This window comes from Sebastes umbrosus, chromosome 2 (assembly GCF_015220745.1).
Source record: "Sebastes umbrosus isolate fSebUmb1 chromosome 2, fSebUmb1.pri, whole genome shotgun sequence".
NCBI classification, from domain to species: domain Eukaryota; kingdom Metazoa; phylum Chordata; class Actinopteri; order Perciformes; family Sebastidae; genus Sebastes; species Sebastes umbrosus.
In genome coordinates this window covers 33,473,430-33,490,844 of record NC_051270.1, presented here as the reverse complement: position 1 = coordinate 33,490,844, position 17,415 = coordinate 33,473,430, and the positions used below count along the sequence as shown (strand labels likewise).

At 41.3% G+C, this 17,415-nt stretch overlaps 1 protein-coding gene across 8 annotated transcripts in view; it reads right to left on the bottom strand.

Moving 5' to 3' along the window:
• Positions 1-1,859: 1,859 nt before the first annotated feature.
• myo9aa (myosin IXAa) overlaps positions 1,860-17,415 on the bottom strand; it is a 133,917-nt gene continuing 118,361 nt past the window's right edge. For 3 of the 8 annotated variants that reach the window (XM_037793190.1, XM_037793239.1, XM_037793225.1), the window contains 20 exons: positions 16,961-17,060; positions 16,514-16,723; positions 14,863-14,960; positions 14,091-14,218; positions 13,767-13,990; positions 13,455-13,571; positions 13,073-13,261; positions 12,010-12,060; positions 11,648-11,759; positions 8,682-8,743; positions 7,644-7,836; positions 7,407-7,535; positions 7,158-7,263; positions 6,923-7,054; positions 5,409-5,532; positions 5,174-5,221; positions 4,315-4,335; positions 3,843-4,051; positions 3,552-3,691; positions 1,860-3,448 (listed from right to left, as the gene is read on the bottom strand). In XM_037793190.1, coding sequence (XP_037649118.1) covers positions 2,961-3,448; positions 3,552-3,691; positions 3,843-4,051; positions 4,315-4,335; positions 5,174-5,221; positions 5,409-5,532; positions 6,923-7,054; positions 7,158-7,263; positions 7,407-7,535; positions 7,644-7,836; positions 8,682-8,743; positions 11,648-11,759; positions 12,010-12,060; positions 13,073-13,261; positions 13,455-13,571; positions 13,767-13,990; positions 14,091-14,218; positions 14,863-14,960; positions 16,514-16,723; positions 16,961-17,060 — 2,881 coding nt within the window. In that variant the 3' untranslated portion in view covers positions 1,860-2,960. The remainder of the gene's footprint in view (positions 3,449-3,551; positions 3,692-3,842; positions 4,052-4,314; positions 4,336-5,173; positions 5,222-5,408; positions 5,533-6,922; positions 7,055-7,157; positions 7,264-7,406; positions 7,536-7,643; positions 7,837-8,681; positions 8,744-11,647; positions 11,760-12,009; positions 12,061-13,072; positions 13,262-13,454; positions 13,572-13,766; positions 13,991-14,090; positions 14,219-14,862; positions 14,961-16,513; positions 16,724-16,960; positions 17,061-17,415) is intronic. The other 5 variants (XM_037793198.1, XM_037793205.1, XM_037793215.1 and 2 more) reach the window with 5 other exon arrangements.

Below are 17,415 nucleotides of genomic sequence, written 5' to 3'. Positions count from 1 at the left end.
TTTCATTTCATTACAGGTGGAGACTTTAAACAGGTGTTTTACTGATCCCCTCTAAGGCTGGACAGGTTGTTATTACACCTTGTTATATTACATTTCATGATTGTACCCCTTTTAGCTGTTTCAAATACCTCCTAACTACTTTTTTTTGTCTATTTATGGCTGGACACTTGGACTCTCTGATATCCAAAGGTGATGAAACAAATGGACTTTGCAAAATGTGAATGAAAACACAATTAAGAATTGTGTGCTCTCTTTAGGCTACACGAGAGGTAAGCAGAGTTTCAATAGCTCTATCTCAGGAGCAGTTCAATAGGTTTATAATTGCAAAGCCAATATCTGTTTATACCGGCGGGGGAGAAATGGCCCCAAACCACAGATTATCATTTCTGTGACAATAAAAATGCAGAAGACAACCCTGGGTTGAGTAACTCCTGCTCCTCTTAATTCAACTGTTAAATAACTTACAAGGACAGAAGCAGCACCTGAAGGATGAACACATGTAGATAGGGCCGGCAATAAGAACAAACTGTACATTACCTGTTCTCCCAAGAGGAAGGTCTCATTACATTTCCATGAAGGAGGAAACCGATTCCTAAAGCAATGATACGGCAGTAACAATAACATGAAACCCGCAGTTATCAAAGATTATGGATGTATTATTGTAATCTCAGTGCAAATATTCTTAGGGAGGAGCTCCTTTTCTTTTAAAGAAGGGGTGGTAGCACTTGTGACCAAAAACTATTACAAAATGCACCTTGAGAACTCAACTGTGCTACTAGAAGTGCAATGTGACTAAAATACAGCAAATGATATTTATCTCTGAGGCAGAACCGATTCAGAAGACAATTCAGCCTCTTCCTTAAAGTAAGAGATTCAATATAACTTTTACTGAATAGTGGCCTCTGATGACCAATACAGGATAATGGTAAATGATGAAATGTAGTGAAACAGTAGTACAAATAGAGAAGAGTCTAGGGCTGTCCTCGACCAAAGAAATTCTTCGTCGACCAATCAATTAGTTGATTTAATCAACAAATCTGTGTTTCTCCGCAAAGAATCACACAAACGCACCACTTTAAATCTTGCGTTTACCAGAGATGTGCTCATAAGTTTCTTGAAAATAAGTCACTCAGCATGAAAAAAGCATAAAAATGACTAATCGACTAAAGAAATCTTAGCCAACTAAGACCAAAACAACCGATTCGTCGACCAATCGACTACGAGGGGGCAGCTCTATAAGAGTCATAAGCCAGCAAATTAAGTAGCCTACATAACAATATCTAGTTTGCTAACATTAACTTCCATAATCTACTGGTCATACTGGACTAATAAGACTGAAGCAGTAAAACCCCTGCGTGTACTAAATCAAGCAAATGAACTCGGCCTTTCATCTGTAAGAGAAATAATGTGTTTCTTCTTGATCTCACTTGAAGGGGGGCAGATTTCCCTGTCTGTCCCCACACTTAACACCCTTGCTTATTGTGTGTGTGTGTGTGTGTGTGTGTGTGTGTGTGTGTGTCTTTTTCACGGACGACATTTTGATGTTTCACATTAGGAGAAGCACAGGTGTAAATAATAATAATTAACAATGGCTGAATTTCATTTAACTGCTTCAGTTTCAGGGTCCTGGTATTGTGCATACTGGCTCACTGTCATGGCTTACTGAGACAAAAACAGAGCCATTGTTACTGTTCTTAGTAACGCCTGTGCTTTTCCTACTATGACAAGTCAAAATGTCTGCTGTGAAAAAGGCCTGTTTTCAAACATGTCATCTACAGTAATTTGAAATTGCTGCAAAACACCAATAGACAATATGGAAAAATACACTTATAAATAACAAAGACAAAGACTCCCAACAATAAAAACAAAAGCCGTACTGGTTTTATGATCTTTCTTGGTTGCTATTGAGCAAACACTTGAGAGACAGGAGGTTGGGGATGGGTTTGGGAGTGTGGGGGGAGGGGTAACAATAGGTCTCAAGAATAGAATGGCATTTGTCCACTATACTGTACATATGAACTGTACTGTACAATTACAATTGTAGTATGGCTGTTAAGCAGTGAATGCAGGGATTTCATACACATCCGACATTTTTTTTACAGAGCTGGGATCCCCTTTTGGCTGGAACACACACCAGCTCACTTGGTCCCTTTGATGGCGGTATTTCCCTTGTAAGGGGGGGAAAATAAAAAAGCAGCACAAACTTAAAAACACATGGAGTGGTTTTTCTCGTTCTCACACAAACATACAGTCACGCTGCATGAGCGCTCGCCGCACACACACGTAAATCATCCGCTGCCCAAATCCGTACATCTCCGTCCAAGATACTAAAAAAAAAAAAAAAAAGATAAATATTTGACTTCAACTACCCAGCAGAGGCTGGTGTTCCGGCTTTGTACAGTATTTATACCTGTATATTATATGCTATAAAGAATTTCTGTGACATTAAAATTTATTAAATAAGGGAAAAAATAAATTTGTAGTAACAGAGCAACCACTGCTTACACTGATTGTTATGAACTGTAAACTCATAAAGCAGCTAATAATGGTGAGCTTTAAGCTCACTGTAACATCCGGGATGTTGCCTGATTTCTTCTGCTTCAGCTTTCCAGCTCCGTAACATTCCCTGATGCTGAGTGGTCTTCCGCATATTCCAACATTTTTCCCTTTTCTCTGTCCAACCGCTCGGTGCGTCTCCTCTTGGTAAAGAGCTGCCGAGGCACTGTGAGAGCGTGGGTGGCAGTTTAGTCCACAGAAGAGGAGCTTTTCCACTGATTCCTGTCCCTCTGCCAAACATCTCCACTCCTCTGGAGGTGGAAACACTGTACACGGGCACTTGGGGACACTTCTTTGCAGACTTCAAGAGGAGCTAAGCAAGTTGCCATTGCGTTACCTCCCACTGAGAACGTACACGCCTGCGAGGGAGTTGGAAAGGGAGTGCTTTGGTGTCCCGGTGTCCTTCATACCATGAATTCATTACTGCCGTACAGTACCAGCTGCTGTGGTAGGTCTGGAGGGTCCCTGCCGTGGCCACCGCCGTCTCTGGGGTGCCTCAGGGTTGTCTTGGCCCCTTTAAGTTTCTGTTTGCCCTTCTCCGGATTGAAGGTGCCTCGGCTGGTAAACTGCGGCCTTTCGTCGTACGCGCCTTCCTGATCTCCCGTGGGGCTACCGTCTATGCTGTCGGATCGGGAGGCTCGAGGTGGCTTCAGAACCTGGGCCTGGGCTGGACCTGGACCCGAGCCCGCGGGGGGAGACTTGGAGTGGAAACGAAAGCGGCGGGAGGTGGCGGCAGAGGAGGAAGAGGACGACGGGTGGAAGTGTGACGAGGAGGAGTAGGAGGATGGACTGGAGGATGAGTCCACAGAGTCCAGGGATTCAGGCTGCCGGCGGAGAGCGCGACGTCGGGGGCTCGTCATGTCAGTTCTCCGAGGCCAGGGGGAAGTCAACACTGGAAAAGGCAAAGGTAAGTTTTATTCATCTTTTCGCTCCAATTATACATTAAAAAAAAGGAAACTGAAAGGTGAGTTGTGATTTCCTGCATAGTGACGCACCAGAGAAGTCAGAGGTTCCCTCAGAGTCCACATTGAGGTTTTCAGAGCTGTCGGCTGTACCGATAGAAGCCTCCGACTCCAGGGTCTCATCATCCGATGCTCGTGGCTCCAGAGTCAGCATCTCAAAAGTCAACTCCTCTCTGCAAAGGCAAACATTATCCAGATTAATAAATTATCTGAACACACATGGTGAGACATAGCTTATAACACATACAAATTGGAAATGTTATTTTTATTAATTCAGATCATGTAGCATGTTTCAGAACATTTAAGTGCAGTGACGGTGTTTACTTCTCTTTCTGCAGGCTCTCAATCTGCTCCGTCAGCACTCTCTCCTCCTGCTGCATGGCTGCCTGCTGATGCTCGGAGATTTCGGCGAACGCGTCCTCGCTCTCTTCACCACCGCTCCCCTCTATCACGGGGTCAGCCACAGCCTGCAGCCGCGGACTAACTGGCGGCGAGGGCGCGTGGTAGCTCAGTCGCTGTACATGGCCTCTTCCCTGAGAAACAAATCAAGGGCAGATGTTGTCATCTCACTGATGTGAATACCACATTTGTGCTCTATAAAAAAATCAGCTGACCAGCACTAAATGAAAACAGTTACGCTGTCATGTACAGTACATTTCACCACTTTTAGCAAGCAGCTACTCACTTGCACATGCAGTGACTGAACCACATGAAATGAGAAGTTAAAAACAGCACAGCAGCACTAAAAGACTGATCAAACACAAAAGGTAGATACAACACGATACACAAACTTTACCTTTTTAGCTGCATTTGTCTTCTTTGAGCAAAAGTGAGAGGCAAAAAGAAGAGGAATCAGTAATGCCAGGTTCATGAAGGTCAGTTTTAATATGCAGTATCAGGGTCTGTCAGTTCTAGCAACTGATCTGCTGCCTTTCTAGCTGAGTGGCAGATAATGTGCACATCTCAATCCTTTCTCAGTTCTTAGAAGTCAAGCTCATTGTAAAAATATCCAGCCCGGTCGCACTAACTGGCGTATGAATGACACGATAATTCGCAAATAATTTTGCGTGCAATAAAAACACCGTTCTTGCTTTTGGCGCGTCATCATCTGTACGCCATGTAGTCTGTATTGACTCCAATGTAAACACATCCGAGTAAATATGCTACTCTCAGAGCTAGTGACGTAGAATAAAAAGTGAGAGAGACTGCTTATGGCGGGCGGGAGGAGAGGTGGACGGGTCCAACAATCACATGACTTTCAACCAGGAGACCGTTGAAAGTCCGGTGTTTGTGTCCCAAAGTGGTGTTATTTATTTTGAAGTTATGTAAGTGATGTTTATGATGTTTATTCCGTACTTCTGTAATAGATTTTAGGTCACAGAATATGCTGAAAAATGTTCACTTTGTATGTTCCATACTCCAAATAGCATAACGTAAACCTAATTATAAGTGACTGTATTATCTCCTGACTTTCAATCACAAGAGACAGTTACAGAAGACAGAAGCAGAGACTCAGTGAAGTGATGAGTCATGCTTTGGGGATGGAGAAGACAGATGTTAATATTTGAAGAGATGAGACTATGTATGCAGTGATCGGCACCACAACAACATCACCACTGGATGATAGTTTGGGGGTGCGTGCCGTGTATACATACCATAGTGCGCGCTATGCACATGAATCTAACAGCTATTAGTATGGGTTTCTGGGTAAAGGAAAGGACAGGTTAGGGGGGAGAATCTGGAGAGGAGAAAAACAGCTTACAAAGGAGGAAATCAGGGCAGGTTTTTAGGATGGCTCAGTCAGGTAGATTTAGCGATGAGTCACTGGAAACACGTGATTCATCTGATAACAGCGGGATTAGTCATATTCGTCATATTATCCGATCTTACCATCGACCGTCGAATGAGGGTCAGTCTGCACTTGGCCTTATTCTCAGCAAACTCCAGGCTGCTGATGTCCTTTAGTCGCACTTTGTACTTATTCATCTGTTCACAAATGATCAGCTCTACACACCTATGGAGGGAAACAAAACCACTTCAGAAGGACAGGAAATACTCCACAATGTCACGGCAAAATGATGAGTTCATATTAAGTTGATATAAAACAAATCCTTTCCTACACAGTCTTATTTATACAGTAAAGTATGCGCCTCGTATTTCCCCTGAGGCCAGAGGTTCTCAATTTTTTGGAAACAGAAAACAAATCTCATAAAATGTTTCAACCATTATTGAGAAAATCTGCAGCAAAGCATCATTTTATTGAAACAATATTATCATGGTGTAAGTTATGGACTCATAAACATTTTTTTGGACAATGATATATTTGCTTATATCACAATGTCCACAATGATACGATTTCGATTCACTTCAATTTAGGGGCCTGCGATCAATATGATCATATATCCATTTAACACAATCAGCTACATTTACATCAACTCACAGAAAGCAACTAAAACATGATTTGACAATTTTATTACTGGCCTCTGTAGGAAGGAGGGGCCACTTGGACGGAAATGGTGACATGGGAATTTCAAAATAAAGGCGTATCTTAAAGGATAACTTCTGTATTTTTCAACCTGCACCCTATTTTCACATGTTTTTGTGTCTAAGTGACTACAGGGGACCACATGAAATTGGTGTGTTGAATGTTTTGCTAAATGTTTAGCTGATTTCAATAATGTGGATGTGTGCAGTTGCCCCGAGCGATTACATTACAGCTGTTTAGCGGCTTTCATCTGCAGTGTTCTCCCTCAGTGCTAAACCAATTAAAAAAATTGTCATTAGTCACTTAGACACAAACACATGGGAAAATAGGGTCCAGGTTGAAAAAAAAACTCGAAGTTATTCTTTAAAGATGGTGATATGTATTGATGTTTTCACTTTGCATCGATCATATTGGATTGTTGATCATTGAAGCGATGAACACCCCCAATATGTACAGTAAAATTCTCCCACTTTTTATTCAAGTTATTGTTTATAAGTACTGTATATTGTTGAGAAGTATTGTATAGTTGTTTTTTGCTAATTATTTGGTTTCCACGTTTTTGAGTTTTTCGATACACAAGGTTGTTCTGCTACAATTACAATATCTTCAGCTGACTTTGGTTTTGACTGATCTGTTTGCTTTTCGAGCATCACCTTCATTATATTTATATATCTTCTGTTCTTCTGATAAAGATATCAAATAGATCAGATCAGATCAGATCAGATGCCAAATATCTGCCCAAATGGTACTTTCACTGTCTGAATAAATTCTGTTAAACTGGATCTTGATAGCTTGAATAGAGTTTTGTTAACTGCTCCCACATGAAACAGATTAATTTACTCCCATCCCAACCTTTGTGAACCACTGCCTTAGAGCAAAGGCAGAGAATTAATTTGATATACATGAAGTATGTTCTTACGCTGTCGTCTTGCCGATGTCCTGGACACTCTGCAGCGGGTCAATGGTGTCAGGACAGCGCAGGATACAGGGAGCAAACACTATAGCCAAGGCGTTAGCTGACATACGGTTTGTGTCCTCTTGCAAGGCGACCCTAAAAAGCATGAATTCAGTATTAGAATAGTCCATCTGGGAGGAAATAAAGCAGTTTCATGTATCAGTCCTCCTCTAACATTGCCATTGGAAACAGTTTTTACCTGACAAGATGAAATATGAGGCGTTCCACAGTGTTCAGGTGAGTTCTGCTTAGCTGGTCAATAACTGAATACACCCCTCTGATCGCTTCCTTTTTATCCTGCAAAGCTGAGGAGGCATTTCCACAAGACAAATCACCACCTACTGTCACTGCAAACACATATATCTTCTGCTGTGCACAATAATACATCGTTGTTGTGGATGCATTTGAAAACACAGTGGAAGCTGGATACCAGATGTTGACCACTTACCCATGGTACGTATAAACTCCTCATACAGCTCAAACGTCATCAGAGGGTTAGGCAGGTCTCTCAGCCACTGCTTGAAAACACTAGCGATAACGTGGATGTTGTAGTCGTCCAGATTCATGCTGTCAACATCTGTGTGGTCACAAGGAGAGTACAGACAAGATAACACTTAGCGATCACATTGAATCATTTCCCACCACTCATGTTTCTCAGCTTTAAAAGTCGGCTAGTATCATTCACCTGTGTCGAGTCCCTGCTTGAGCTCCTTTATTTTGTTGGTTGAGCCAGATTTCCTGTATATTCCTTCAGTGTAGAGGCCATGCATCTCAATGTAGTTGATGAGCTTCTCCACCACCAGGGGCACCGTCCTCTCGTCATTAGTCAGACGAGAAACCTCCACTCCGAACTGTCTTGAGGAAAGCTCCGGATCAAACTGTTCACAGACACAATATACTCTGTTAAACATATAGACATGCATACACTTGCACACAGCAACAAAGACTTTTAAAATGCTTACAAGAATTGGTAATGTTTTAAAGAGGACGCATTATGCTTTTGTGCTTTTTCTCTTTCCTTTAGTGTGTTATATAGTTTTTTGTGCATGTAAAAGGTCTGCTAAGTTACAGAGTCCAAAGTCCACGCCAAAGGGAGTGGTACATGTCCACAGGGGCGTTTTTATCGCGAGGGATCGCCTCGCTTCCCAGCATTGGACGCTTGGTGGGTTGCCACTAGGCACCTGATTGGACAAAACGCTTTCCCTTGTGGGCTGCTGCTCCCAGCTTTCAAACCGGAACCAACATGGCGGCTCGTTTGGAAAGTTTCTTCTCTTTTATTACGAACATAGTTCACAAAATGTATTTCTGAAAACATTTGAGGCGAGAAATAAGCCATGCAGTTCCTCTTTATTTTGGATTGACAACGTTTAGTTTAAAGTTTCTAGGGAGTTTCCAGAGGTGGCGGGTTGTGCCGGACGCCCCTGATTTGCATAAAGTAGCCTAGACCTCAACTTTATGCAAATGAGGAGTGGCCAGCATTTCAGACAGAGGCAGAAAACATTAAAGCATTTAAACCCGTTCTAGTAGAAACCTAAAATACGAATTTGAAAATAAGTATAATAGGTCCTTTTAAAAAAATTCTCTGCCCGCTAAGTATTGTCTTTTAAGAACTATCACTGTCACTACGTTAGATTGCAGACACTAGCTACTGTAAATAAACCCACAGTAAAACAATCAGTGTCATGGGACATTGTTGCGCGGGTGCACAATATGGCCGACTCACCTTCTTGCTGCATTTGGTGGTCATCTTCTGGCAGCACTTTCTGTGGCAGGCGTACCGGCACACTGGAGAAACACAGCCAGAGAAATCAAACGGGTCATTTCCACTGTCCACAGAAAGGCAGTGCCTCCTCATTATTCAGCAAAAGTTAGGACAAAAGAAAAAAAAATGTTATCGCTTGAGAGACCAAAGCAGCGCTGGCTGGCGTGAGGAAAACATCCTGTGGGAATAAAGGACAAACTGTGTGGGGAAATCTGTGGAGAGACGGCGCCGCAGACCCCATGAGTCCAGTTGAAAACAATCTGATTAGGGCCGAGGAGGGAGAGAGGGTGGGGCCACAGACATGGTGTGTGTGTGTGTGTGTGTGTGTGTGTGTGTGTGTGGGTGGGTGGGTGGAGGAGAGGGTGATTGTGTGTCCATTTGCGGTCACAAAGATTTTAGTGATTTCTTTAAAAACACATTATGTCAAAGTAAATTAATTTAATAATCTGGTGTTGGTTACATCAGAACGTTGTTGCCTTAGTGTGTGTGTGTGTGTGTGTGTGTGTGTGTGTGTGGCAGGGTTCCAGCAGTCACTGACATCCATTTTAAGGACATGTCAATTATTTGGACTTTCACCCAACACGATCTTGTTTGGGGACATTCAAAGACTAAACCTTGTTTCCACTGAAAGTTGTTTTAGGAGTAAATCAGAGATTTATTGTACTCATGAATATGTGTAGATAAAGATAAATCGTAGTAAAATCTTTCATTTTAAAACTATTATTGCATCAACCCAAATATACATCACAGGTTTTTTTTTGGCATTGTCCAGTCTGGGATTTGTCCATGTTTTTGTGTAAATTATAGTCTCATTTAGAGTCAAATAGACCATAAAGCAGGGGATGATTTAGGGCGTGGCTACCATGCGATTAACTTGTCGCTATCACGGCGTTGTCCGGTCTGGAAGTTGTCCGTGTTTTTGTCTTTCAACAACTTTAACCCTTTCACAGTGTGTTTTCAGTTCATGAAAGTTAATTATAACCTATTTGGTCGCCTAAAATGTCTGATTCAGCATTCGGTTGTACTTAGCTCCACCCTCTCGTGTGACTTCTAGTTGCAAAAAAACAAGATGGCGATGGCGAAACTGCCAAAACTCAAGGCTTCAAAATGGCAGTGAACAAACCAATGAGTGACGTTACGGTGAATACACCCATTTCTTATATACAGTCTATGGCTGGAACTTACAATTATTTTAATAATCGATTAACCTGTTGATTATTTTGTCAATAAAGTGTCAGAAAATAGTAAAAAAAAAAAAAAAAGTCATCATGGGTTCCCAGAGCCCACGGTAACACTATCAGCTAAAGGTATTCAATTTATTATAAGCTATTCAATTACATAAAACAGAGAAAAGCAGCAAATTTTCACATTTAAATGTTCTATACGATATTCAGAGCATTAATAAAGCGGCAAACAACTTTTTGTAATGTAAAGATATAGTGGAGTAATGTTTGTTTGCATAGCCAGGCCGGCTGCAGGTACATTTTAGTGCACTCTAAGTCCTTAAAACCTGGAAATTAGTTAGCATTTTTTACACTTCCGGTTTCCTTGTCAATGTTTTTTTTTTAATAGATTTTTGGTTAGTTGGCTGAAATAAGGTCTGTGGTTAACACAAGCTGAAAATATTTTAACATTTTGTTCTACAATATAAAATACATCAATAAATATCCCACTCTTGAATTTTGAAGCTTTTATATGTCTTAAAAAAGGCAGTTGCTAACAAGTGGCTAAATGAGACTACTAAACGTCATCACGCTGACTCGTCCACCTGTAGCTTAGTGGTGGTGAGGTGAAGTCATGCGACCGTGATGTAGTTAATTTATAGCCTAACGTTATTTTTTTTACTACAGGCGATTGCGTTCCCACTTCAAAAATCATAAAAGTAGTGTTCATTTGTGGAGATTATTTTACGGAACAAAACGTGTAAGTATCATAAAAGTTTATTTTCTGCAATAATCCACAACTCAATGAAAAAATCCCATTGGCTTGTTGTCGAGGGAACCAGGGTGACGCTAACTTCCTGGTTGGCCTACAAAAATATGTCATCCCTGCAGCACTCTATTCCATATAGAGCTCCTTTAAAGCTTCAGTAGGCAACAAGTTTTTGGCATCATTGGGCAAAAATTCCAAAATAACCTTTCAGCATATTGTAATTCAAGTGTTCTGAGAGAAAACTAGACTTCTGCTCCTCCTCATGGCTCTGTTTACAGGCTTTAAAAAATCCAGTCCGTGATGGGAGACTTTGGCCAATCACAGGTCATTTCAGGGAGAGAGCGTTCCTATTGGCTGTGTGCGTGAAATCTTGCAGATGCCATTAGGAGCACCGGAGGACATCGGAAGACACAGAGGCACATGATTTTTTTTCAGGCTATTGGCTGTGCTCCGGTTATGTGAGCGGTGTGTTGTATTCCCTGAAGCAGTCTCAACATGGCTGCCGGGTCACAGACTTTCTCATTTTACAGCTAAACCGTGCACTACAAGATGATTCTGAGAACATTTGAGGCGAGAAATAGGCATTACAGTAGCAGAATATTGATTCATATTTGATCAGCGCTGCCTAGTTTGACCGTTTGGCTGTCATAGATGTCAGCTGGACGGCAGACTCCAGATCAGCTCTGACTGGTTGTTTTCCTCCGGTCTGTGAAATCTTACAGATGCCGTTAGGAGCACCGGAGGACACAGAGGCACATGATTTTTTTCAGATGACCTGTCTCATGCTCTACTGTCTGGATATAGTGACAGTTTTATAAAAAATAACTTGTTTTAATTGCTCCAATTCTACCCACTGCTGCTTTAAGTACCTCGAACCATCAAATATTGGGACTTTTTCCTTGATAAAAGACACATGTCGTCAGATCTACTGTATGAATTCAGGGATTCTCAAGGTGTCCTGAATCCCTGTTGTGATCTTTTGCATGCACACTCACATTTGCACACACAGGCCCGGTCCATCATCCAGATGAGTGATGAGCAGTATTCACAGTATGTGGGGATGCTGTACTGGGTGGACTTGAAGATGTGGCCGTTATGCTCCTCCACCTGCAGAGGGCAGCAGAGAGCAGCAGAGCACAGGTTCATTTGGAGTTCACTTGCACATTCCCCATCACATTTATATTTGTGTTTTGTTTGTATAGCCTTTTCTATTCTGGTCGCTGGTGTATTTATATCTTATTATTCTAAAGAGCAAATGGGGGTGTAAAGGACTGGCTGTTAAAGCAAAGTGTTGTCTTTCTCCTGCTAATGATCATGATCATGTACTTAGTAATGATGAGAATGAAGAGAGACTCACAATGTCGGTGTCCTTTTTCCTCCGTTTTTTGCGCTCAGGTTTAGGTGCCTGCTGTAGTTTAAAAAAAAAAGACAAAACAGAACAACAGATACGTTTTAGTATATATCAAGTTATGTCAATATAGTAAGCATTATTAAGAATTGATGTATATCACAGATCAAATCCCTAGAAACTAACACCCCAGAAGGCTTTTATACATGAAAAAAAACTTTCCTTACACATCCAACTTTCTTACTGGATCCACAACAATTAACGCACATGTATTTCTATAAAGGGATAGTTCGTTGTTCTGAAGTGGGGTTCCATTACCATTCCATAGTCAGTGTCTACGCGCCCGGTTTGGAGAAACAGACAAGAGTAACAGTATGGAAGCTAAATGTATTTTAGCCGCCTAAAAGAAAGGCTCTCCTAAAGAAATCAATATCAGTTTAAGTGTACGCTATATTTAGAATATTTTCACTGTTTTATCTTGTGATGAGACAGCTATACAGTCTATGTTTCCGACGGGGAACTGAAGCCGTTATCTATGTTCTCGCCAAAGCCACAAGACTCCATTGAAAAAAACAGTAATTTTACCTCGCAGAACACAGGAGTTGCTGGTCTACTGCTGCCTTGATCGGTTAGTTTATTTGTGTTATTGAGTGACTTCGGTTATTTTCGAATTCACAAAAATGTCTGCTTTTCTTCAATGGAGCCTGGTGGCTTTAGGGAGCATAGATGGATACAATGGCTTCAGTTCCCTGTCAGAAACGGCTGTAGGTAAAGCGGTGAAAATATTCTAAATAAAGTGTACACTTGAACCGATATTGATTTTTTTTTAGGGTGTCTAAAATATGTTTGCGTCCCGTCCACAGCAGTACATTACTTTGCATGCCAACAGTCATCTACTGTAGGTAATACACTGATTATGGATAAGTACCTCATACAACCCCACTTGAAAAAAATCCGAACTATCCCTTTAACGTTACCCCAACAGAATACATTCAACGGATCATAAAATGTCTTTAACAGTTTAGACATCATCCAAAATCATTTTTTCTAGGAGGCCGTTGCGTGTCTTTACCCTGCTGAGTGTGCTGTCCTGAGGTTTGTACTCGGTCATGAACTCATCCAGGAAAACCTTAAAGGTGTTGACCCACACTGTGACAGGAGATTCTCTCCAGTCCCTCTGCTCCTGTCGCATGGTCTTCTCCAGGATGTGCTCAAACAGAGCGTAGAGGTCTTTGTAGCGGATACTCTTCCCATCGTCCATCTGGGGGAGGAAGACGACGGGGTCACAGGAAGAGCACAGAGGTTATCTATTTGATGTTCCAGTATAAAAGATCTATTTATTTATTATTTATCATGTAAAAAGCACTGCACACTTCTAATCACTTTGTTTGAGGAGTATAACATTTTCAAAATCAATTTCAAATGATCATTTAAACAGTGTTGACAACACTTACCGCGAGCGCTGTGGAGTAAGAGTTGAAGATATTCAGACGGAATTCCTTCAGAGCCTTTTTAAACACGACGTCCACCATGGTGTCCTTCTTACTGTCCTCCGTGTCTAAGTCGTTGATCTAAAATATGACACCACAAACATCTTGGCATGAATATGGACTCCCTGTAGCTCTAAAAATACATAAATAATGAAAACACATTGCATTGGGTTCATGTGGAGTTACTCTCCTTGTGAGGACTTTTAGATGTTGACGTACACATACAGGCCATATAATCATCTTTACCAACATGTATCGAAAGCTGTTTGTTTATACCTTCTTCATGAGGAAGTCGTTCATGCTCCTGTAGTCGTTGGTGCAGGTGATGATCTGCAGCGCGTCGTTCTGCCACTGAGCCTGGTCCATAGCCACGTTGCTGATCTTAACGCTGCGCCGTCGCCTCACCTTGGGAGACGGCGCCTTGTTCTCCTTCAGGTCTCTGACCCCTTGATCCAACATCAGGTCAGGACTGGTGGGTGGCGACATGTTTTCCTGACCAGCTGGGTTCAAGAGAAGGAAGGATTTGTGGGTCAAATGAACTTCAGGTGCATTCAAATTTTTTTTAAAAGAGTCCCATGTAATCACTTTTGGATAACGCACCGTCTCCCAGCAATGGCCCAGTGTCTCCGTAGTCTCCGTCCATGGAATCGGCCCCACAGATCAGCTTCTCTCTGGATGACTTCTTATCCCCGTACTTTGTCTTGCCCCAGAAACGCATCTTACGAACCCTGTTCAAAATTAAAACAAAGTGTTAAACATTCTTTGATTACTGATGGAAAATTGTAGATATCTTTAGCTTATAAGTGACAAAACCATCCATGAAAATGTATATTAAAAGGTAAATTCGGTATTTTTCAACCTGGACCCTATTTCCCCATGTTTTAGTGTCTACCTGACTAATAGGGACAACAATTTCTGAAATAAGTCCAGTATTGAGGGAGAGCGCTGCAGACAGGCTGCAATATGGTGCTACCGGGGTAAGCTGGCCCCGCCATTTACGTCCACTAAAAGTACTTGGTTTTGCCATAACAGACTCTGATTGTTATTATAAGTGTCTGACATTATGGAAAGAGTCTCGCTCAAGGAGAGTTGTCGTTCTGAAATCTGCCGAGGTGACGTGTTGCCAGAAGACAACGGTGGAATAGTGGAAAACATCCTTGGTGGAAACATGAGTGGCAGCCGGGCAGAGTTTGTTGTGTTGGAGTCCAGAAAGCGTAGCTTAGTAAAATATTTTCAATGTCATGGCTGAATATTTAGATGATTTCATTCATCCATTAGTCACTTAGACCAGGTTGGAAAATACCAAAGTTACCCTTTGAGGCCAAGACATACAGACAAAACCTTTAGGTAAAACTCCGCATGAGGAACAAACCTTCCATCTTGCGAGTTCTTGCGCATGGAGTCCACTTTGACCAAATCTCCTGACGACATGGCTTTCTGCAACTTATTTTGCTCCTCAGAGCCTCTAGGCTGGAACAACACCAGGTTGGATAACAAGTTAAAAACAAAACCCAAGAAAATTATAATCTGAGGACAAGTTGAAGCCAGTAGATGGCAGCATCACATTCCTGCAGCTTCACCAACTACAGTTACCAGATCTCTAACTTCTTCTAAGCAGTGATGGAAGTATTCAGATCATTTACTTAAGTAAAAGTAGTAATACCAAAGTGTAAAAATACACTATTACAGGTAAAAGTCCTGCATTAAAAAAAAGTACTCATTATACAGAATGGCCAATTTCAAAATAATATATATAATATTGAGGGCTGTCAATTGATTTAATTGATTCGTCAAGTATTTAATACTCTTATCAACATGGGAGTCGGCAAATATGCTTGCTTTATGCAAATGTATGTATATATTTATTATTAGAAATCAATTAACAACACAAAACAATGACAAATATTGTCCAGAAAAGTACATGAGTAAATGTACTTAATTACTTTCCACCACTGCTTCGAGACATTAGTAAAAATGTAAATGTTGTTTATAGTTATGGATGCACCGATACCGGATCGGATATCGGGCCGATACTGACTCAAATAGTTGGATCGAGTATCGGTGACAATGGGGCCGATCTATTCAATCCAATTCTATGTTTTTATACTATATAATATAGACTGGAATTTTACTGCCTGTTTAAGTTTTGACCAATTTTTTGCTGCATTAAAAAGGTTTAAAAAGGGATCATAATTCCTTTGAATTTTGAAGATTGTTTTTACCAAGTCGCTGGTGTACGATTTATAATTTGAATAATAAAGGATTCAATACATTTATATTTATGTACTTATTGTTACATTTTATTTTACAAAGTCAAGAAATCAATGCTTAAGTCAAGCCTGATGTTGTCTTACACATAAAAGAATGATCCAGTCACTTCCACACAGTGAGGCATACAGCTTATTGATATCGGATGGGTACTCTGTATCGGCTGATACCCAAAGCCCTCGTATCACTATTGGTATTGGGGTTGAAAAAGTTGGATCGGTGCATCCCTATTTATAGTAATCATGATACTACAAAGCAATAACACAACAAATAATACCTTTGAAACAATTATTCTTAAAAGCAAATTGTTATCATAACACAAGGAACAAATCAGTTTTCCCAGGAAAAGAGCAGTTAAAAGACAGGAGGAGTTTGTCAAGTGATGAAGAAAGTGAACGATGACCTTTTCCAAGGATTCCCAAGGTCTGACTCGTGACTAGTGCTAAGAGAGGAAATACAACTAAGTTACATGCAAACATTGTTAATTAACCAGGAAGAATAAATCAATGGGAGAAGTCAGGGTTAGAGCTGAAAGAGAAGCCAAATCATGTTAGAGAAGCCACTATGTTAAAGGTTTAGGGAAACCATGTGAAATGCCTTCCACTCTATCGGAGAGTTAGTGAACAGTTTTAGAAAGTTTGTTGAAGCTCAGTTGGAGTCAGTGATCTATGCTCTCTCTACTGAGGGGGTTAGAAATGTCAAAGAAGAGCCACGCTTTAAGAACGTATACTGTTGGCTTGGATGGCGCCTGTTACCATATCGGAGTCACTGAAACAGGACTTTCTTAAGCCCTCCTCCGCGGGGCTCAGTTTGGAGAAGGGTAGACTGTGATGACGGGGGCTGCTGTCGCCTTCATAGTCATCCTCGTCTGAATCGCCCCCAACTGAGAGGATGGGGGCGCGGGTGAGGAAGTCGGAGCGGGTCCGTGCCATTCTGGCTTTCTTTTTTTGGCCCGCTCTGCCCACCTGGAGTTTCATCAGAAGTGATAACAGCATGTTTATAAATGAGCCTTTAATAACCTGCAGAAGAGCTTCAGTGCATTTTGATCTTCATGTAGTTCAGCTGTGTCGTTTTTAGTGTAAGATTGGGAGCTGCCAAGATTCATTAATTCATTCACAAAAACACAAAAAGGCACTCCTGCAAACTTGCAAACACATGCTACATGTCTATCTTCGACAATGGAAGAAGGAGAGGTCGCTTACATCCCGCGTTTTTGCTCCTTTAGAGGGCTTAGGGACGGGTGACGGAGCTTCTCTGGGAACGGCTGCAGGTGTTTCTTTAGGGACAGCATCACCGTCAAACCTGGTGGACAAAAAGAAGAAAACATAAATATTAAACGTTTTTAATGGAAAGGAATTAATTAAATTCATTAAAGGGATAGTTTGGGTGTTTTAAAGTGGGGTTGTATGAGGTACTTATCCATAGTCAGTGTATTGATTAGTTGGGATTCACCAAAGTCACACAATATTACAAACAAACTAACCGATCGAGGCAGCGGTAGACCAGCCTGTGTTTTACAAGGTAAAATTGCAGTTTTTTTTTTCAAGTCTGGTGGCTTTGACCACAGCCTAGATGATTACAATGGCTTCAGTTCCCCGTCAGAAAGCTGTCTGACAGCAAGGTAAAGCTATTCTAAATATAGCGTACACTTAAACTG